The 22,343-nt window shown below is 58.5% G+C and overlaps 1 protein-coding gene across 3 annotated transcripts in view; it reads left to right on the forward strand.

Moving 5' to 3' along the window:
- gatad2b (GATA zinc finger domain containing 2B) overlaps positions 1 to 22,343 on the forward strand; it is a 97,755-nt gene that overhangs the window by 69,868 nt on the left and 5,544 nt on the right. For 2 of the 3 annotated variants that reach the window (XM_072490549.1, XM_072490551.1), the window contains exons 5-7: positions 5,431 to 5,598; positions 16,188 to 16,515; positions 17,831 to 18,033. In XM_072490549.1, coding sequence (XP_072346650.1) covers positions 5,431 to 5,598; positions 16,188 to 16,515; positions 17,831 to 18,033 — 699 coding nt within the window. The remainder of the gene's footprint in view (positions 1 to 5,430; positions 5,599 to 16,187; positions 16,516 to 17,830; positions 18,034 to 22,343) is intronic. The other variant, XM_072490550.1, reaches the window with a different exon arrangement.

Raw genomic sequence — 22,343 nt, forward strand, 5'->3', positions numbered from 1 at the left:
TGTGTGTCGCTCTCTGTGTGTGTCGCTCTCTGTGTGTGTCGCTCTCTGTGTGTGTCGCTCTCTGTGTGTGTCGCTCTCTGTGTGTGTCGCTCTCTGTGTGTGTCGCTCTCTGTGTGTGTCGCTCTCTGTGTGTGTCGCTCTCTGTGTGTGTCGCTCTCTGTGTGTGTCGCTCTGTGTGTGTCGCTCTCTGTGTGTGTCGCTCTCTGTGTGTGTCGCTCTCTGTGTGTGTCGCTCTCTGTGTGTGTCGCTCTCTGTGTGTGTCGCTCTCTGTGTGTGTCGCTCTCTGTGTGTGTCGCTCTCTGTGTGTGTCGCTCTGTGTGTGTCGCTCTGTGTGTGTCGCTCTGTGTGTGTCGCTCTGTGTGTGTCGCTCTGTGTGTGTCGCTCTGTGTGTGTCGCTCTGTGTGTGTCGCTCTGTGTGTGTCGCTCTGTGTGTGTCGCTCTGTGTGTGTCGCTCTGTGTGTGTCGCTCTGTGTGTGTCGCTCTGTGTGTCGCTCTCTGTGTGTGTCGCTCTCTGTGTGTGTCGCTCTCTGTGTGTGTCGCTCTCTGTGTGTCGCTCTCTGTGTGTGTTGCTCTGTGTGTGTGTCACTCTGTGTGTGTCGCTCTCAGTCTGTGTGTCTATCTGTCTGTATGTCTCTCTAAGTCTGTGTCTCAGTCTGTGTCTCTCTCAGTCTGTGTGTCTCTCTCTCAGTATGTGTCTCTCTCAGTCTGGGTGTCTCTCTCAGTCTGGGTGTCTCTCTCAGTCTAGGTGTCTCTCCCTGTCTGTGTGTGTCTCTCCCTGTCTGTGTGTGTCTCTCTCTGTCTGTGTGTGTCTCTCTCAGTCTGTGTGCGTCTCTCTCTCAGACTGTGACTGTGTGTTTCTCTCCGTCTGTGTGTGTCTCTCTCAGTCTGTGTGTCTCTCTCAGTCTGTGTGCCTCTCTCAGTCTGTATGTCTGTCTCAGTCTGTGTGTGTCTCTCTCAGTCTGTGTGTGTCTCTCTCAGTCTGTGTGTGCCTCTCTCAGTCTGTGTGTCTCTCAGTCTTTGTGTCTCTCAGTCTTTGTGTCTCTCAGTCTTTGTGTCTCTCAGTCTTTGTGTCTCTCAGTCTTTGTGTCTCTCCGTCTGGGTGTGTCTCTCTCTCAGTGTGTGTTTCTCTCTCTCAGTCTGTGTTTCTCTCAGTCTGTGTGTGTCTCTCTCTGTCTGTGTGTGTCTCTCTCAGTCTGTGTGTCTCTCTCAGTCTGTGTGTGTCTCTCTCTCAGTCTGTGTGCGTCTCTCTCTCAGACTGACTGTGTTTCTCTCCGTCTGTGTGTGTCTCTCTCAGTCTGTGTGTCTGTCTCTCAGTCTGTGTGTCTGTCTCTCAGTCTGTGTGTGTCTCTCTCTGTCTGTGTGTGTCTCTCTCAGTCTGTGTGTCTCTCTCAGTCTGTGTCTCTCTGTCTGTGTGTGTCTCTCTCAGTCTGTGTGTGTCTCTCTCTGTTTGTGTCTCTCTCTCAGTCTGTGTGTCTGTCTCTCAGTCTGTGTGTGTCTCTCTCTGTCTGTGTGTGTCTCTCTCAGTCTGTGTGTCTCTCTCAGTCTGTGTGCCTCTCTCAGTCTGGGTGTCTCTCTCAGTCTGGGTGTCTCTCTCTGTGTGTCTCTCTCTGTGTGTGCGTCTCTCTCAGTCTGTGTGTCTCTCTCAGTCTGTGTGTCTCTCTCAGTCTGTGTGTCTCTCTCAGTCTGTGTGTGTCTCTCAGTCTGGGTATGTCTCTCAGTCTGTGTGTGTGTCTCTCTCAGTCTGGGTATGTCTCTCAGACTGTGTGTGTCTGTCTCAGTCTGTGTGTCTCTCTCAGTCTGTGTGTGTGTCTCTCTCAGTCTGTGTGTGTGTCTCTCTCAGTCTGTGTGTGTGTCGCTCTCTGTGTGTGTGGCTCTCTGTGTGTGTGGCTCTCTGTGTGTGTGGCTCTCTGTGTGTGTCGCTCTCTGTGTGTGTGTGTCTCTCAGTCTGTGTGTGTGTGTCTCTCAGTCTGTGTGTGTGTGTCTCTCAGTCTGTGTGTGTGTGTCTCTCAGTCTGTGTGTGTGTCTCTCTCAGTCTGTGTGTGTGTCTCACTCTCAGTCTGTGTGTCTCTCTCTCAGTCTGTGTGTGTGTCTCTCTCAGTCTGTGTGTGTGTGTGTGTGTGTGTGTGTCTGTCTGTGTGTGTGTGTGTGTCTGTCTGTGTGTGTCTCTCTCTCAGTCTTTGTGTCTCTCAGTCTTTGTGTCTCAGTCTTTGTGTCTCTCCGTCTTTGTGTGTCTCCGTCTGGGTGTGTCTCTCTGAGTGTGTGTCTCTCTCTCAGTCTGTGTGTCTCTCTCTCAGTCTGTGTGTCTCTCTCTCTCTGTCTGTGTGTGTCTCTCTCTGTTTGTGTCTCTCTCTCAGTCTGGGTGTCTCTCTCAGTCTGTGTATGTCTCTGTCAGTCTGAGTGTCTCTCTTAGTCTGGGTGTCTCTCTCAGTCTGGGTGCCTCTCTCTGTGTGTGTGTCTCTCAGTCTGTGTGTGTGTCTCTCTCAGTCTGTGCGTGTGTCTCTCTCAGTCTGTCTGTGTGTCTCTCTCAGTCTGTCTGTGTGTGCCTCTCTCTGTCTGTGCGTGTGTCTCTCTCAGTCTGTGTGTGTGTCTCTCTCAGTCTGTCTGTGTGTGCCTCTCTGTCTGTGAGTGCGTCTGTCTCTGTCTGTGTGTGTGTGTCTGTCTCTGTCTGTGTCTGTCTGTGTGTGTCTCTCTCTCTCTCTCTGTCTGTGTGTCTCTCTCCCTGCCTCTCTCTGTCTGCATGTGCCTCTCTCTGTCTGCATGTGTCTCTCTCTGTCTGTGTGTGTGTCTCTGTCTGTGTGTGTGTGTGTTTGTGTGTGTGTTTGTGTGTGTGTGTGTGTGTGTGTGTGTCTCTCTCTCTATCTGTGTCTCTGTGTGCGTGCGTGTCTGTGTGTGTGTGTCTCTCACTGTCTGTGTGTGTGTCTTGTCTGTCCCTCCCTCTGTCTGTGTCTTTCCGTCTGTCTGTGTGTCACTCTGGCTGTGTGTCTCTCTCTGTCTGTGTGTCTCTCTCTGTCTGTGTGTCTCTCTCTGTCTGTGTGTGTCTCTCTGTCTGTGTGTGTCTCTGTCTGTGTGTCTGTCTGTCCTTCTCTGTGTGTGTGTCTCTGTCTGTGTGTGTCTCTGTCTGTGTGTGTGTGTGTCTCTCTGTCTTTCTATGTGTCTCTCTGTCTGCCTGTGTGTCTGTCTGTCTCTTTCTGTCCGTCTGTCTCTCTGGGTCTTTCTGTCTGTCTGCCTGTGTGTGTCTCTTTGTGTGTGTCTCTCTGTCTGTCTGCGTCTCTCTCTCTCCCTCTGTCTGTCTCTCTCCCTCTGTCTGTCTCTCTCCCTCCGTCTGTCTCTCTCCCTCCGTCTGTCTCTCTCCCTCTGTCTGTCTCTGTGTCTCTCTCTGTCTCTCTCTCTCTCTGTCTCTCTCTCGGTCTGTGTGTCTCTCTCTCGGTCTGTGTGTCTCTCTCGGTCTGTGTCTCTCGCTCTCGGTCTGTGTCTCTCGCTCTCGGTCTGTGTCTCTCGCTCTCGGTCTGTGTCTCTCTCTCCCGGTCTGTGTGTCTCTCCGTCTGTGTGTATCTCTATCCGTCTGTGTGTGTGTCTCTCTCTCTCTCTCTCTGTCTGTGTCTCTCTGTCTGTCTCTCTCTATCTGTGTGTGTCTCTCCCTATCTGTGTCTGTGTGCGTGCGTGTCTCTGTGTGTGTGTGTCTTGTCTGTCCCTCCCTCTGTCTGTGTGTCTCTCTCTGTCTGTGTGTCTCTCTCTGTCTGTGTGTGTCTCTCTGTCTGTGTGTCTGTCTGTCCCTCTCTCGATGTGTGTCTCTGTCTGTGTGTGTCTCTGTCTGTGTGTCTCTCTCTCTGTGTGCGTGTCTCTCTGTCTTTCTATGTGTCTCTCTGTCTGCCTGTGTGTGTCTCTCTGTCTGTGTGTCTCTCTGTCTGTGTGTCTGTCTGTCTCTTTCTGTCCATCTGTCTCTCTGTGTGTCTCTCTGTGTGTCTCTCTGTGTGTCTCTCTGTGTGTCTCTCTGTGACTCTCTCTCTCTCTCTCTCTCTGTCTGTCTGTCTCTCTCTGCCTGTGTGTGTCTCTCTGGCTGTCAGTCTGTCTCTCTCTGTCTTTGTGAGTGTCTCTCTGTCTGTCTGTGTGTCTCTCTCTCTGTCTCTGTCTGTGTGTCTCCCTGTCTGTAACTCTCCCTCTGTCTGTCTCTGTGTCTCTCTCTGTCTCTCTCTCTCTCTCTGTGTCTCTGTCTGTCTCTCTCCCTCTCTCACTCTGTCTCTCTCTCTCGGTCTGTGTGTCTCTCCGTCTGTGTGTATCTCTCTCCGTCTGTGTGTGTCTCTCGCTCTCTTTCTGTGTCTCTCTGTCTGTCTCTGTCTGTGTCTCTCTGTCTGTCTGTGTGTCGCTCTCTGTGTGTCACTCTCTGTGTGTCACTCTCTGTCTGTCGCCCTGTCTGTCGCCCTGTCTGTCGCCCTGTCTGTCACACTCTGTCTCTGTCTCCCTCTCTGTCTGTCTCCCTCTCTGTCTGTCCCTCTCTGTCTGTCCCTCTCTGTCTGTCTCTGTCTCTCTCTCTCTGTTTCTCTCTGTCTCTCTCCCCCACTCTGCCTCTCCCACTCTGTCTCTCCCACTCTGCCTCCCCCACTCTGCCTCTCCCACTCTGCCTCCCCCGCTCTGCCTCCCCCGCTCTGCCTCCCCCGCTCTGCCTCCCCCGCTCTGCCTCCCCCGCTCTGCCTCCCCCGCTCTGCCTCCCCCGCTCTGCCTCCCCGCTCTGCCTCCCCCGCTCTGCCTCCCCGCTCTGCCTCCCCCGCTCTGCCTCCCCCGCTCTGCCTCCCCCGCTCTGCCTCCCCCGCTCTGCCTCCCCCGCTCTGCCTCCCCGCTCTGCCTCCCCCGCTCTGCCTCCCCCGCTCTGCCTCCCCCGCTCTGCCTCTCAAAGCAAGGTTGTTTGCCCCCCATGGGAGTTTCTTTTCTTTGGGGATGGGGTTTGCTGACGAATTGCATTGTGTTTGCCCCGAGTAACTCGCGCTGTGGGCACAGCTCGGGAACAGGCCGCCTGGCCTGAGCACTGCACTGCTGTCCAGAGCAACAGCCAAGCAGGAGAAGGCCATTCGGCCCATCGAGCCTGCCGCGCCATTCGATCATTGCTGGTCCCACCTACTCCCTGGGCCATCATTGCCACTGTCCCCATAGAACTTGGTATAATGAATGTCCAGGAATCCAGCGGCGATCTCTGCCTTGAACACACTGAATGGCTGAGCCTCCTACAGTCCACTCGGGGGTAGATTCAGCAGCCTGTGAGTGACGATATTCCTCCTCAGTGTGTCCCCTGGTCCTGCATCCTTCCCCATGCTCTGGTTCTCTCTCCTTCCCCCTGAGTTAAATGGAGGGGGTACACAGTCCTGCGTTCTCTGCCTTTGTCGCTGCCGGTCAGTTTGAATAATTCCAGCTCCTCTTGTGTCTTGTCTTCTCGAGCAGGGTCATCCGGTGATCAGGTCAGTGCCCAACAGCACCCTGCCGCAGCTTCTCATGTCCCACCGAGTCATCGCACCCAGCCCCGCCCAGATGCAGAGCATGAGGCTCGCCAAACCGGGTCTAATCCACAGCCCGGTGTCCAGCCAGAATCCAGCAAATTCCTACCAGAAGGTGAGTCATCGATTGCTTCCGTGTCAGTCCGTCTGCCCGGCTGCTGACCCACTGACACTGCGGCACTCTCTCAGTGCTGACCCTCCGACAGTGCGAAGCTCCCTCAGTACTGACCCTCCGACAGTGCAGTGCTCCCTCAGCACTGACCCTCCGACAGTGCGACGCTCCCTCAGTACTGACCCTCCGACAGTGCAGCGCTCCCTCAGCACTGACCCTCCGACAGTGCAGCGCTCCCTCAGCACTGACCCTCCGACAGTGCAGTGCTCCCTCAGCACTGACCCTCCGACAGTGCAGTGCTCCCTCAGCACTGACCCTCCGACAGTGCAGTGCTCCCTCAGCACTGACCCTCCGACAGTGCGGCACTCCCTCAGCACTGACCCTCCGACAGTGCGGCACTCCCTCAGTACTGACCCTCCCACAGTGCGGCGCTCTCTCAGCACTGACCCTCCGATAGTGCGGCGCTCTCTCAGCACTGACCTTCCCACAGTGCGGCACTCCCTCAGCACTGACCCTCCGACAGTGCGGCACTCCCTCAGTACTGACCTTCCCACAGTGCGGTGCTCCATCAGCACTGACCCTCCCACAGTGCGGCGCTCTCTCAGCACTGACCTTCCCACAGTGCGGCGCTCTCTGAGCACTGACCCTCCCACAGTGCGGTGCTCCATCAGCACTGACACTCCCACAGTGCGGTGCTCCATCAGCACTGACCCTCCCACAATGCGGTGCTCCATCAGCACTGACCCTCCCACAGTGCGGCGCGCCCTCAGCACTGACCCTCCCACAGTGCGGCGCTCCCTCAGTACTGACCCTCTGACACTGCGGCGCTCGCTCAGTGCTGACCTTCCCTCAGTGCGGTGCTCCCTCAGCACTGACCTTCCCACAGTGCGGCGCGCCCTCAGCACTGACCCTCAACAGTGCGGAGCTCCCTCAGTACTGACCCTCCCACAGTGCGGTGTTCCCTCAGCACTGACCTTCCCACAGTGCGGCGCTCCCTCAGCACTGACCCTCCCACAGTGCGGCGCTCCCTCAGTACTGACCCTCTGACACTGCGGCGCTCTCTCAGTGCTGACCTTCCCACAGTGCGGCGCTCCCTCAGCACTGACCCTCCCACAGTGCGGCGCTCCCTCAGCACTGACCTTCCCAAGGTGCGGCGCTCCCTCAGCACTGACCTTCCCACAGTGCGGCGCTCTCTCAGTACTGACCCTCCCGCAGTGCGGTGCTCCCTCAGCACTGAACCTCTGACAGTGCGGTGCTCCCTCAGCACTGACCCTCTGACAGTGCGACGCTCCCTCAGTACTGACCCTCCCACAGTGCTGAACTCCCTCAGTACTGACCCGCCGACAGTGCGGTGCTCACTCACTACTGACCCTCCCACAGTGCGGCGCTCCCTCAGTGCTGACCCTCCGACAGTGCGGCGCTCCCTCAGTACTGACCCTCCCACAGTGCGGCGCTCCCTCAGCGCTGACCCTCTGACAGTGCGGCGCTCTCTCAGTGCTGACCCTCCCACAGTGCGGTGCTTCCCTCAGTACTGACCCACTGACACTGCGGCGCTCTCTCAGTGCTGACTCTCCCACAGTGCGGCGCTCCCTCGGTACTGACCCTCCGACAGTGCGGCTCTCCCTCAGCACTGAACCTATGACAGTGCGGCGCTCCCTCAGCACTGAACCTCTGACAGTGCGGTGCTCCCTCAGTACTGACTCTCCCACTGTGCGGCGCTCCCTCGGTACTGACCCTCCGACAGTGCGGCTCTCCCTCAGCACTGAACCTATGACAGTGCGGCGCTCCCTCAGCACTGAACCTCTGACAGTGCGGTGCTCCCTCAGTACTGACCCACTGACACTGCGGCGCTCTCTCAGTGCTGACTCTCCCACAGTGCGGCGCTCCCTCGGTACTGACCCTCCGACAGTGCGGCTCTCCCTCAGCACTGAACCTATGACAGTGCGGCGCTCCCTCAGCACTGAACCTCTGACAGTGCGGTGCTCCCTCAGTACTGACTCTCCCACTGTGCGGCGCTCCCTCAGTACTGACCCTCAAACAGTGCGGTGCTCCCTCAGCACTGACCCTCCCACAGTGCGGCGCTCTCTCAGTACTGACCCTCCCACAGTGCGGCGCTCCCTCAGTACTGACCTTCCCACAGTGCGGCGCTCTCTCAGTACTGACCCTCCCACAGTGCGGCGCTCCCTCAGCATTGATCTTCCCACAGTGCGGCGCTCTCACTGTACTGACCCTCCCACAGTGCGGTGCTCCCTCAGCACTGACCCTCTGACAGTGCGACGCTCCCTCAGTACTGACCATCCCACAGTGTGGAACTCCCTCAGTACTGGTCCTCCAACAGTGCGGCGCTCCCTCAGTACTGACTCTCTGACACTGCGGCACTCGCTCAGTGCTGACCTTCCCTCAGTGCGGTGCTCCCTCAGCACTGACCTTCCCACAGTGCGGCGCGCCCTCAGCACTGACCCTCAACAGTGCGGAGCTCCCTCAGTACTGACCCTCCCACAGTGCGGTGCTCCCTCAGCACTGACCTTCCCACAGTACGGCGCTCCCTCAGCACTGACCCTCCCACAGTGCGGCGCTCCCTCAGTACTGACCCTCTGACACTGCGGCGCTCTGTCAGTGCTGACCTTCCTACAGTGCGGCGCTCCCTCAGCACTGACCCTCCCACAGTGCGGCGCTCCCTCAGTACTGACCCTCTGACACTGCGGCGCTCTGTCAGTGCTGACCTTCCTACAGTGCGGCGCTCCCTCAGCACTGACCCTCCCACAGTGCGGCGCTCTCTCAGTACTGATCCTCCCACAGTGCAGTGCTCCCTCAGCACTGAACCTCTGACAGTGCGGTGCTCCCTCAGCACTGACCCTCTGACAGTGCGACGCTCCCTCAGTATTGACCCTCCCACAGTGCGGAACTCCCTCAGTATTGACCCTCCGACAGTGCGGTGCTCACTCAGTACTGCCCCTCCCACAGTGCGGCCTTCCCTCAGTACTGACCCTCCCACAGTGCGGTGCTCCCTCAGTGCTGACTTTCCCACAGTGCGGTGCTCCCTCAGTACTGACCCTCCCACGGTGCGGTGCTCCCTCAATGCTGACCCTCCGACAGTGCGGCGCTCCCTCAGCACTGACCCTCCCACAGTGCGGCGCTCCCTCAGTACTGACCCTCTGAGAGTGCGGCGCTCCCTCAGTACTGAACCTCTGACAGTGCGGTGCTCCCTCAGTCCTGAACCTCTGACAGTGCGGTGCTCGCTCAGTACTGACCTTCCCACAGTGCGGCGCTCTCTCAGTACTGACCCTCCCACAGTGCGGCGCTCCCTCAGTACTGACCTTCCCACAGTGCGGCACTCTCTCAGTACTGACCCTCCCACAGTGCGGTGCTCCCTCAGCACTGAACCTCTGACAGTGTGGTGCTCCCTCAGCACAGACCCTCTGACAGTGCGACGCTCCCTCAGTACTGACCATACCACAGTGTGGAACTCCCTCAGTACTGGCCCTCCAACAGTGCGGTGCTCCCTCAGTACTGACCCTCTCGCAGTGCAGCGCTCCCTCACCACCGACCCTCTGACAGTGCGGCGCTCCCTCAACACTGACCCTCTGACAGTGCAGCGCTCCCTCAGTGCTGACCCTCCGACAGTGCTGACCCTCCGACAGTGCTGACCCTCCGACAGTGCTGACCCTCCGACAGTGCTGACCCTCCGACAGTGCTGACCCTCCGACAGTGCTGACCCTCCGACAGTGCTGACCCTCCGACAGTGCTGACCCTCCGACAGTGCTGACCCTCCGACAGTGCTGACCCTCCGACAGTGCTGACCCTCCGACAGTGCAGTGCTCCCTCAGCACTGACCCTCCGACAGTGCGGTGCTCCCTCAGCACTGACCTTCCCACAGTACGGCACTCCCTCAGCACTGACCCTCCGACAGTGCGGCACTCCCTCAGTACTGACCCTCCCACAGTGCGGCGCTCTCTCAGCACTGACCCTCCGATAGTGCGGCGCTCTCTCAGCACTGACCTTCCCACAGTGCGGCACTCCCTCAGCACTGACCCTCCGACAGTGCGGCACTCCCTCAGTACTGACCTTCCCACAGTGCGGTGCTCCCTCAGCACTGACCTTCCCACAGTGCGGCGCGCCCTCAGCACTGACCCTCAACAGTGCGGAGCTCCCTCAGTACTGACCCTCCCACAGTGCGGTGTTCCCTCAGCACTGACCTTCCCACAGTGCGGCGCTCCCTCAGCACTGACCCTCCCACAGTGCGGCGCTCCCTCAGTACTGACCCTCTGACACTGCGGCGCTCTCTCAGTGCTGACCTTCCCACAGTGCGGCGCTCCCTCAGCACTGACCCTCCCACAGTGCGGCGCTCCCTCAGCACTGACCTTCCCAAGGTGCGGCGCTCCCTCAGCACTGACCTTCCCACAGTGCGGCGCTCTCTCAGCACTGACCCTCCCGCAGTGCGGTGCTCCCTCAGCACTGAACCTCTGACAGTGCGGTGCTCCCTCAGCACTGACCCTCTGACAGTGCGACGCTCCCTCAGTACTGACCCTCCCACAGTGCTGAACTCCCTCAGTACTGACCCGCCGACAGTGCGGTGCTCACTCACTACTGACCCTCCCACAGTGCGGCGCTCCCTCAGTGCTGACCCTCCGACAGTGCGGCGCTCCCTCAGTACTGACCCTCCCACAGTGCGGCGCTCCCTCAGCGCTGACTCTCCCACTGTGCGGCGCTCCCTCGGTACTGACCCCCCGACAGTGCGGCTCTCCCTCAGCACTGAACCTATGACAGTGCGGCGCTCCCTCAGCACTGAACCTCTGACAGTGCGGTGCTCCCTCAGTACTGACCCACTGACACTGCGGCGCTCTCTCCGTGCTGACTCTCCCACAGTGCGGCGCTCCCTCGGTACTGACCCTCCCACAGTGCGGCTCTCCCTCAGCACTGAACCTATGACAGTGCGGCGCTCCCTCAGCACTGAACCTCTTGACAGTGCGGTGCTCCCTCAGTACTGACTCTCCCACTGTGCGGCGCTCCCTCAGTACTGACCCTCAAACAGTGCGGTGCTCCCTCAGCACTGACCCTCCCACAGTGCGGCGCTCTCTCAGTACTGACCCTCCCACAGTGCGGCGCTCCCTCAGTACTGACCTTCCCACAGTGCGGCGCTCTCTCAGTACTGACCCTCCCACAGTGCGGCGCTCCCTCAGCATTGATCTTCCCACAGTGCGGCGCTCTCTCTGTACTGACCCTCCCACAGTGCGGTGCTCCCTCAGCACTGACCCTCTGACAGTGCGACGCTCCCTCAGTACTGACCATCCCACAGTGTGGAACTCCCTCAGTACTGGCCCTCCAACAGTGCGGCGCTCCCTCAGTACTGACTCTCTGACACTGCGGCGCTCGCTCAGTGCTGACCTTCCCTCAGTGCGGTGCTCCCTCAGCACTGACCTTCCCACAGTGTGGCGCGCCCTCAGCACTGACCCTCAACAGTGCGGAGCTCCCTCAGTACTGACCCTCCCACAGTGCGGTGCTCCCTCAGCACTGACCTTCCCACAGTACGGCGCTCCCTCAGCACTGACCCTCCCACAGTGCGGCGCTCCCTCAGTACTGACCCTCTGACACTGCGGCGCTCTGTCAGTGCTGACCTTCCTACAGTGCGGCGCTCCCTCAGCACTGACCCTCCCACAGTGCGGCGCTCCCTCAGTACTGACCCTCTGACACTGCGGCGCTCTGTCAGTGCTGACCTTCCTACAGTGCGGCGCTCCCTCAGCACTGACCCTCCCACAGTGCGGCGCTCTCTCAGTACTGATCCTCCCACAGTGCAGTGCTCCCTCAGCACTGAACCTCTGACAGTGCGGTGCTCCCTCAGCACTGACCCTCTGACAGTGCGACGCTCCCTCAGTACTGCCCCTCCCACAGTGCGGCCTTCCCTCAGTACTGACCCTCCCACAGTGCGGTGCTCCCTCAGTGCTGACTTTCCCACAGTGCGGTGCTCCCTCAGTACTGACCCTCCCACGGTGCGGTGCTCCCTCAATGCTGACCCTCCGACAGTGCGGCGCTCCCTCAGCACTGACCCTCCCACAGTGCGGCGCTCCCTCAGTACTGACCCTCTGAGAGTGCGGCGCTCCCTCAGTACTGAACCTCTGACAGTGCGGTGCTCCCTCAGTCCTGAACCTCTGACAGTGCGGTGCTCGCTCAGTACTGACCTTCCCACAGTGCGGCGCTCTCTCAGTACTGACCCTCCCACAGTGCGGCGCTCCCTCAGTACTGACCTTCCCACAGTGCGGCACTCTCTCAGTACTGACCCTCCCACAGTGCGGTGCTCCCTCAGCACTGAACCACTGACAGTGTGGTGCTCCCTCAGCACAGACCCTCTGACAGTGCGACGCTCCCTCAGTACTGACCATACCACAGTGTGGAACTCCCTCAGTACTGGCTCTCCAACAGTGCGGTGCTCCCTCAGTACTGACCCTCTCGCAGTGCAGCGCTCCCTCACCACCGACCCTCTGACAGTGCGGCGCTCCCTCAACACTGACCCTCTGACAGTGCAGCGCTCCCTCAGTGCTGACCCTCCGACAGTGCTGACCCTCCGACAGTGCTGACCCTCCGACAGTGCTGACCCTCCGACAGTGCTGACCCTCCGACAGTGCTGACCCTCCGACAGTGCTGACCCTCCGACAGTGCTGACCCTCCGACAGTGCTGACCCTCCGACAGTGCTGACCCTCCGACAGTGCTGACCCTCCGACAGTGCTGACCCTCCGACAGTGCTGACCCTCCGACAGTGCTGACCCTCCGACAGTGCTGACCCTCCGACAGTGCTGACCCTCCGACAGTGCTGACCCTCCGACAGTGCTGACCCTCCGACAGTGCTGACCCTCCGACAGTGCTGACCCTCCGACAGTGCTGACCCTCCGACAGTGCTGACCCTCCGACAGTGCTGACCCTCCGACAGTGCTGACCCTCCGACAGTGCTGACCCTCCGACAGTGCTGACCCTCCGACAGTGCTGACCCTCCGACAGTGCTGACCCTCCGACAGTGCTGACCCTCGACAGTGCTGACCCTCCCGACAGTGCTGACCCTCCCGACAGTGCTGACCCTCCCGACAGTGCTGACCCTCCCGACAGTGCTGACCCTCCCTCAGTGCTGACCCTCCCACAGTACTGACCCTCCCACAGTGCGCCGCTCCCTCAGTACTGACCCTCCCACAGTGCGGCGCTTCCTCAGTACTGACCCTCCGACAGTGCGGCGCTCCCTCAGTACTGACCCTCCGAATGTGCTGCGTTCCCTCAGTACTGACCCTCTGACAGTGCGGCGCTCCCTCAGTACTGACCGTCCCACAGTGCGGCACTCCCTCAGTACTGACCCTCCGAATGTGCTGCGTTCCCTCAGTACTGACCCTCTGACAGTGCGGCGCTCCCTCAGTACTGCCCCTCTGACTGTGCGGCACTCCCTCAGTACTGACCCTCCCACAGTGCGCCGCTCCCTCAGTACTGACCCTCCGACAGTGCGGCACTCCCTCAGTACTGACCCTCCGACAGTGCGGCGCTCCCTCAGTACTGACCCTCCGACAGTGCGTCATTCCCTCAGTACTGACCCTCCGACAGTGCGGCGCTCCCTCAGTACTGACCGCCCCACAGTGCGATGCTCCCTCAGTACTGACCCTCCCACAGTGCGGCGCTCCCTCAGTACTGACCGCCCCACAGTGCGCCGCTCCCTCAGTACTGACCCTCCGACACTGCGGGGCTACCTCAGTACTGACCCTCCGACAGTGCGTCTCTCCCTCAGTACTGACCCTCTTACAGTGCGGAGCTCCCTCAGTACTGACCCTCCGACAGTGCGTCTCTCCCTCAGTACTGACCCTCCGACACTGCGGGGCTACCTCAGTACTGACCCTCCGACAGTGCGTCTCTCCCTCAGTACTGACCCTCCGACAGTGCGTCTCTCCCTCAGTACTGACCCTCTTACAGTGCGGAGCTCCCTCAGTACTGACCCTCTGACAGTGCTGCGCTCCCTCAGTACTGAACCTCCCACAGTGCGGTGCTCCCTCAGTACTGACCCTGCCACAGTGCGGTGCTCCCTCAGTACTGACCCTCCCACAGTGAGGCGCTCCCTCAGCACTGACCCTCTGACAGTGCTGCGCTCCCTCAGTACTGAACCTCCCACAGTGCGGTGCTCCCTCAGTACTGACCCTGCCACAGTGCGGTGCTCCCTCAGTACTGACCCTCCCACAGTGAGGCGCTCCCTCAGTACTGACCCTCTCACAGTGCGGCACTCCCTCAGTACTGACCCTCCGACAGTGCGGCGCTCCCTCAGTACTGATCCTCCCACAGTGTGGCACTCCCTCAGTACTTACCCTCCCACAGTGTGGCACTCCCTCAGTACTGACCCTCTCACAGTGCGGCACTCCCTCAGTACTGACCCTCCCACAGTGCGGCGCTCCCTCAGTACTGACCCTCCCACAGTGCGGCACTCCGTCAGTACTGACCCTCTGACAGTGCGGCACTCCCTCAGTACTGACCCTCTGACAGTGCGGCGCTCCCTCAGTGCTGACCCTCCCACAGTGCGGCACTCCGTCAGTACTGACCCTCTGACAGTGCGGCACTCCCTCAGTACTGACCCTCTGACAGTGCGGCGCTCCCTCAGTGCTGACCCTCCCACAGTGCGGCACTCCCTCAGTACTGACCCTCTGACAGTGCGGCGCTCCCTCAGTACTGACCCTCCCACAGTGCGGCACTCCGTCAGTACTGACCCTCTGACAGTGCGGCGCTCCCTCAGTGCTGACCCTCCCACAGTGCGGCACTCCCTCAGTACTGACCCTCCCACAGTGCGGTGCTCCCTCAGTACTGACCCTCTCACAGTGCGGCACTCCCTCAGTACTGACCCTCCCACAGTGCGGCACTCCCTCAGTACTGACCCTCCCACAGTGCGGCACTCCCTCAGTACTGACCCTCCCACAGTGCGGCACTCCCTCAGTACTGACCCTCTGACAGTGCGGTACTCCCTCAGTACTGACCCTCCGACAGTGCGGCGCTCCCTCAGTCAAGTCTCCCTGGAGATTACGGACGCAAGCTATCGCTCCCCCAGCCGGCCCACTGCCTGCAGTGTTCACAGTACTTTCTGCAGTCTCTCCGTGGGCTGCCCTCTTCCCCCGTGAGTCCGAATGTCGCGGGTGCGGAGATTTGGTTCCGGAGGAGACCTCCTTCGTGATGTTTGTCATCGCCATATTGAGTGAGCCCGCGGACCTATTAATGCGTCAACTGGGCCGAGATTCTTTGGGAATACGAAGAATGATGGGTAATGTAATTGGAATATGTAAAATTCTCGACCAGCTCGACAGGTTGATGCTGAGAAACTTTAGTGGTGAGTCTCGAACACTGGGCCACAACATCAGGATATGGGGTCGGCCACTTTGTGAGAGGCGAAGAGAGATTTCTTCACATGGACGTCTGTGGGCTGTTGCCATCTCTGAGGCGTCGATGACGAGGCCCAGCCTTAATTGCCCCCTTGAAGCAAGCGTCTCGCTCAGCCGTTTAAGAGAGGGGCAGTTAAGAGTCGATCACATCGCTGTGCATGTGTGTGGTGGGTGTCTGGAGTCACGTGTAGGCCAGACCGGGGTCAGGATGGCAGATCACCCCCCCCCCCCGGCTAAAGGGGACATTAGCTGACAATCGATGACCGTTGTCACTGTCGGCAATCGCTTTACTGGCTTTTCAATTCTAGATTTCCTTAATTAAATTTACGTTGGTGCCAGGGATCGGGTTCAATTCCGGCCTCGGGAGTTTGCACGTTCTCCCCGTGTCTGTTTGGGTTTCCTCCGGGTGCTCCGGTTCCTCCCACAGTCCAAAGATGTGCAGGTTAGGTGGATTGGCCGTGCTAAATTGTCCCTTAGTGTCCAAAGATGTGCAGGTTAGATGGATTGGCCGTGCTAAATTGTCCCTTAGTGTCCAAAGATGTGCAGGTTAGATGGATTGGCCGTGCTAAATTGTCCCTTAGTGACCAAAGATGTGCAGGTTAGGTGGATTGGCTGTGCTAAGTTGTCCCTTAGTGTCCAAAGATGTGCAGGTTAGATGGATTGGCCGTGCTAAATTGTCCCTTAGTGTCCAAAGATGTGCAGGTTAGGTGGATTGGCCGTGCTAAATTGTCCCTTAGTGACCAAAGATGTGCAGGTTAGGTGGATTGGCCGTGCTAAGTTGTCCCTTAGTGTCCAAAGATGTGCAGGTTAGGTGGATTGGCCGTGCTAAATTGCCCCTTAGTGTCCAAAGATGTGCAGGTTAGGTGGATTGGCCGTGCTAAATTGTCCCTTAGTGTCCAAAGATGTGCAGGTTAGGTGGATTGGCCGTGCTAAATTGCCCCTTAGTGTCCAAAGATGTGCAGGTTAGATTTGTGGTTTGGGGATTTCCGGGGGGTGGGCCAGGGTAGGGTGCCCTTCCCGAGGGTCGGTGCAGACTTGATGGGCTGAATGGCCTGTACTGTCAGGATTCTGTGTTTGTGACAGAGTTGATTTGTCGGATTGGGATTGGATCGCGTGCCGGTGATTGTACGGTTCGGGATGCTGGATGACTCGGCTAACCCCCTCCTCTCTCTCTCTCTCTCTCTCTCCTTTCTCTGCCCCCCCCCCAGCAGGCCGGCTCGTCCATCCCATCGCCTCGGACCACCCCGTCCGCCATCTACATGAACGTCTCGCCCCACGTGCAGTCCAGCCTGACAGCAGGGGTGGGAGCCGGGCCCAGCCCCGGCCTGTCGAGCCCGGGCTGCCTGAGCGACCCTGCCAGCAGCCAGGCGGCCGCCAAGCTGGCCCTGCGCAAGCAGCTGGAGAAAACGCTGCTGGAAATCCCGCCGCCCAAACCCTCGCCCCCGCTCCTCAACTTCCTGCCCAGCGCCGCCAACAACGAGTTCATCTACATGCTGGGCCTGGAGGAGGTGGTGCAGAGCGTCATCGAGAGCCAAGGTGAGCTGGACATCGATCGCCAGTCAACAGCCCCCCCCCCATCACTGCCCATGCTGTCTCCCAGGGCCTGTTCTCCCGGTTAGCCCTGCTCAAATATTCCACAGAATCTGGCACCACAGAATGAGGCTGTTCGGCCTCTCCGTGCTCATGCTAACCCTTCAGTCCCTCCTCACCCACCCCCTCACAGTTTGACCAATATTCTCAGCTAACCTCTCTGCTCTACCCCAGTAACTATCTCCAGGCCATCGCCTCCCCCATGTCTCCTCCTCCGTCTATGTCGCCCACCTTGCCCCCCCCCGACTCTGGCCAATCAATGGCACTTAGCCCCCTCCCTCCCTCGGAACTGACATTAGCCCAGCAGGGGAGGAGTGGTCATTCGGTCGCCTCGCTTAAATCTCCCCCTGAACTTTTCTCTGCTCAAGAATGGCGCAGTGGGTTAGCACTGCTGCCTCACGGCGCCGAGGACCCGGGTTCGATCCCGGCTCTGGGTCACTGTCCGTGTGGAGTTTGCACATTCTCCCCGTGTCTGCGTGGGTCTCACCCCCACAACCCAAAGATGTGCAGGGGAGGTGGATTGGCCACGCGAAATTGCCCCTAATTGGAAAAATTGGGTGTACTCAATTCATTTATTTTTTTTAAAAAAAAAAAATATATATATATATATATATAAAAGCTTCTCTCTGCTCCGAGGAGAACGATCGCATCTTCTCCCAGACTCTCTCGCCACATGAACCAAAACCCGTCCCCCCACCGCCTGCTCCCGCTCTGGGGTAAATCCCCCTCCGCAGCCTCTCCCGAGGTGCTTTGAGCTCCTTTCGGACACTGGGCCAGACCAGTGACTTTATTCCGGGCCGATGCCTCCGCCCGAAATCCCGGGCGCTTTCATGACTTCCGCATCAGGGTTGATCAGCCCGGAGTGTTCTGCGGCCTTTACCGACAGCGTCTCTGTCACTGCGCCCCCATTAAGACTGTCCCGCACCGCGGTGCGTCTCGTCACCGTCGAATTCCCCCCCCCCCTGCTCCTCCCTGGGACAGCACCGGCTCTTGCACTGATACGCTGCCCCGTGGACGTTGGACCCCTCGCTGACGCAGCCTGGAACTGCGAGAGCCAAATGGCTATTTGACTGAGGGCATCCCCCGCACCGCCTTCCCTATGCTCCATTGCGAGGAAGGTTAAGCTGCTGCAGATGACGCATCCAGACAGCAGAGGGCGGCGGCTCCACACCCAAGCCGGAGACTCGGGATGAGCAGTGACCGTTTACCAAGGCTGGACGTAAGGAGCTAACTTGTTTTATATCCTCCTCCCTCGCTCCAGGAAAGGGGCGATTCCAGCTATCGCAGATCGACCCGTTCGTGTGTTCGCAGTGCCGGACGGACTTCACCCCTCACTGGAAGCAGGAGAAGAACGGGGGCATCCTCTGCGAGCAGTGCGTGACCTCCAACCAGAAGAAGGCGCTGAAAGCTGAGCACACCAACCGGCTCAAGACTGCGTTCGTCAAAGCTCTGCAGCAGGAGCAGGTGCTGCACCGCCCCACGTGTGGCGCTCGCCCATGGCTCCATCCCCCCCCCTCTGCGTGCATGCCCATGGCTCTCTCTGTCTCCCTCCCTCTGTCTCTCTCTCTCCTTCTCTGTCTGTCTCTCTCGTCTGTCTGTCTCTCTCTCTCCCTCTGTGTGTCTCTCTCGTCTGTCTGTCTCTCTCTCTCCCTCTGTGTGTCTCTCTCGTCTGTCTGTCTCTCTCTCTCTCTGTCTCCCTCCCTCTGTCTCTCTCTCTCCTTCTCTGTCTGTCACTCTCGTCTGTCTGTCTCTCTCTCTCCCTCTGTGTGTGTCTCTCTCTCTCTCCCTCTGTCTCTCTCTCTCCCTCTGTCTCTCTCTCTCCCCCTGTCTCTCTCTCTCCCTCTGTCTCTCTCTCTCCCTCTGTCTCTCTCTCTCCCTCTGTCTCTCTCTCTCCCTCTGTCTCTCTCTCTCCCTCTGTCTCTCTCTCTCCCTCTGTCTCTCTCTCTCTCCCTCTGTCTCTCTCTCTCCCTCTCCTTCTCTGTCTGTCTCTCTCTCTCTCCCTCTGTCTCTCTCTCTCCCTCTGTCTCTCTCTCTCCCTCTGTCTCTCTCTCTCCCTCTGTCGCTCTCTCTCCCTCTGTCTCTCTCTCTCTCCCTCTGTCTCTCTCTCTCCCTCTGTCTCTCTCTCTCTCCCTCTGTCTCTCTCTCTCTCCCTCTGTCTCTTTCTCTCTCCCTCTGTCTCTCTTTCTCGGACACACTCTCTGCCTGTCTCCCGCTCTCTCTCTCCCGCTCTCTCTCTCCCGTGCTCTCTCTCCCCCGCCCTCTCTCCCCCGCCCTCTCTCCCCCGCCCTCTCTCCCCCGCCCTCTCTCCCCCGCCCTCTCTCCCCCGCCCTCTCTCCCCCGCCCTCTCTCCCCCGCTCTCTCTCCCCCGCTCTCTCTCCCCCGCTCTCTCTCCCCCGCTCTCTCTCCCCCGCTCTCTCTCCCCCGCTCTCGCTCCCCCGCTCTCGCTCCCCCGCTCTCGCTCCCCCGCTCTCGCTCCCCCGCTCTCGCTCCCCCGCTCTCGCTCCCCCGCTCTCGCTCCCCCGCTCTCGCTCCCCCGCTCTCGCTCCCCCGCTCTCTCTCTCCCCCGCTCTCTCTCTCCCCCGCTCTCTCTCTCCCCCGCTCTCTCTCTCCCCCGCTCTCTCTCTCCCCCGCTCTCTCTCTCCCCCGCTCTCTCTCTCCCCCGCTCTCTCTCTCCCCGCTCTCTCTCTCCCCGCTCTCTCTCTCCCCCGCTCTCTCTCTCCCCCGCTCTCTCTCTCCCCCGCTCTCTCTCTCCCCCGCTCTCTCTCTCCCCCGCTCTCTCTCTCCCCCGCTCTCTCTCTCCCCCGCTCTCTCTCTCCCCCGCTCTCTCTCTCCCCCGCTCTCTCTCTCCCCCGCTCTCTCTCTCCCCCGCTCTCTCTCTCCCCCGCTCTCTCTCTCCCCCGCTCTCTCTCTCCCCCGCTCTCTCTCTCCCCCGCTCTCTCTCTCCCCCGCTCTCTCTCTCCCCCGCTCTCTCTCTCCCCCGCTCTCTCTCTCCCCCGCTCTCTCTCTCCCCCGCTCTCTCTCTCCCCCGCTCTCTCTCTCCCCCGCTCTCTCTCTCCCCCGCTCTCTCTCTGTCTCGCTCTCTCTCTGTCTCGCTCTCTCTCTGTCTCGCTCTCTCTCTGTCTCGCTCTCTCTCTGTCTCGCTCTCTCTCTGTCTCGCTCTCTCTCTCCCCCGCTCTCTCTCTGTCTCGCTCTCTCTCTGTCTTGCTCTCTCTCTCCCCCGCTCTCTCTCTGTCTCGCTCTCTCTCTCCCCCGCTCTCTCTCTGTCTCGCTCTCTCTCTCCCCCGCTCTCTCTCTCCCCCGCTCTCTCTCTCCCCCGCTCTCTCTCTGTCTCGCTCTCTCTCTGTCTCGCTCTCTCTCTGTCTCGCTCTCTCTCTGTCTCGCTCTCTCTCTGTCTCGCTCTCTCTCTGTCTCGCTCTCTCTCTGTCTCGCTCTCTCTCTGTCTCGCTCTCTCTCTGTCTCGCTCTCTCTCTGTCTCGCTCTCTCTCTGTCTCGCTCTCTCTCTGTCTCGCTCTCTCTCTGTCTCGCTCTCTCTCTGTCTCGCTCTCTCTCTCTGTCTCGCTCTCTCTCTGTCTCGCGCTCTCTCTCTGTCTCGCGCTCTCTCTCTGTCTCGCGCTCTCTCTCTGTCTCGCTCTCTCTCTGTCTCGCTCTCTCTCTGTCTCGCTCTCTCTCTGTCTCGCTCTCTCTCTGTCTCGCTCTCTCTCTGTCTCGCTCTCTCTCTGTCTCGCTCTCTCTCTGTCTCGCGCTCTCTCTCTGTCTCGCGCTCTCTCTCTGTCTCGCGCTCTCTCTCTGTCTCGCTCTCTCTCTGTCTCGCTCTCTCTCTGTCTCGCTCTCTCTCTGTCTCGCTCTCTCTCTGTCTCGCTCTCTCTCTGTCTCGCTCTCTCTCTGTCTCGCTCTCTCTCTGTCTCGCTCTCTCTCTGTCTCGCTCTCTCTCTCTATCTGTCTCGGTCTCTGTCTCTATCTGTCTCGGTCTCTGTCTCTTGGAGGTGGGAGAGTACTTTGGGGACAGTGACCACAATTCGGTGACGTTTACGTTAATGATGGAAAGGGATAAGTATACACCGCAGGGCAAGAGTTATAGCTGGGGGAAGGGCAATTATGATGCCATTAGACGTGACTTGGGGGGGATAAGGTGGAGAAGTAGGCTGCAAGTGTTGGGCACACTGGATAAGTGGAGCTTGTTCAAGGATCAGCTACTGCGTGTTCCTGATAAGTATGTACCGGTCAGGCAGGGAGGAAGGCGTCGAGCGAGGGAACTGTGGTTTACCAAAGAAGTGGAATCTCTTGTTAAGAGGAAGAAGGAGGCCTATGTGAAGATGAAGTGTGAAGTTTCAGTTGGGGCGATGGATAGTTACAAGGTAGCGAGGAAGGATCTAAAGAGAGAGCTAAGACGAGCAAGGAGGGGACATGAGAAGTATTTGGCAGGTAGGATCAAGGAAAACCCAAAAACTTTCTATAGGTATGTCAGGAATAAGCGAATGACTAGGGAAAGAGTAGGACCAGTCAAGGACAGGGATGGGAAGTTGTGTGTGGAGTCTGAAGAGGTAGGCGAGATACTAAATGAATATTTTTCGTCAGTATTCACTCAGGAAAAAGATAATGTTGTGGAGGAGAATGCTGAGACCCAGGCTAATAGAATAGATGGCATTGAGGTACGTAGGGAAGAGGTGTTGGCAATTCTGGACAGGCTGAAAATAGATAAGTCCCCGGGTCCTGATGGGATTTATCCTAGGATTCTCTGGGAGGCCAGGGAAGAGATTGCTGGAACTTTGGCTTTGATTTTTATGTCATCATTGGCTATAGGAATAGTGGCAGAGGACTGGAGGATAGCAAATGTGGTCCCTTTGTTCAAAAAGGGGAGCAGAGACAACCCCGGCAACTATAGACCGGTGAGCCTCACGTCTGTAGTGGGTAAAGTCTTGGAGGGGATTATAAGAGACAAAATTTATAATCATCTAGATAGGAATAATATGATCAGGGATAGTCAGCATGGCTTTGTGAAGGGTAGATCATGCCTCACAAACCTTATTGAGTTCTTTGAGAAGGTGACTGAACAGGTAGACGAGGGTAGAGCAGTTGATGTGGTGTATATGGATTTCAGCAAAGCGTTTGATAAGGTTCCCCACGGTAGGCTATTGCAGAAAATACGGAGGCTGGGGATTGAGGGTGATTTAGAGATGTGGATCAGAAATTGGCTAGCTGAAAGAAGACAGAGGGTGGTGGTTGATGGGAAATGTTCAGAATGGAGTTCAGTTACAAGTCGAGTACCACAAGGATCTGTTCTGGGGCCGTTGCTGTTTGTCATTTTTATCAATGACCTAGAGGAAGGCGCAGAAGGGTGGGTGAGTAAATTTGCAGACGATACTAAAGTCGGTGGTGTTGTCGATAGTGTGGAAGGATGTAGCAGGTTACAGAGGGACATAGATAAGCTGCAGAGCTGGGCTGAGAGGTGGCAAATGGAGTTTAATGTAGAGAAGTGTGAGGTGATTCACTTTGGAAGGAATAACAGGAATGCGGAATATTTGGCTAATGGTAAAGTTCTTGGAAGTGTGGATGAGCAGAAGGATCGAGGTGTCCATGTACATAGATCCCTGAAAGTTGCTACCCAGGTTGATAGGGTTGTGAAGAAGGCCTATGGAGTGTTGGGCTTTATTGGTAGAGGGATTGAGTTCCGGAGTCGGGAGGTCATGTTGCAGCTGTACAGAACTCTGGTACGGCCACATTTGGAGTATTGCGTACAGTTCTGGTCACCGCATTATAGGAAGGACGTGGAGGCT

This window comes from Scyliorhinus torazame, chromosome 26 (assembly GCF_047496885.1).
Source record: "Scyliorhinus torazame isolate Kashiwa2021f chromosome 26, sScyTor2.1, whole genome shotgun sequence".
Taxonomy (NCBI): domain Eukaryota; kingdom Metazoa; phylum Chordata; class Chondrichthyes; order Carcharhiniformes; family Scyliorhinidae; genus Scyliorhinus; species Scyliorhinus torazame.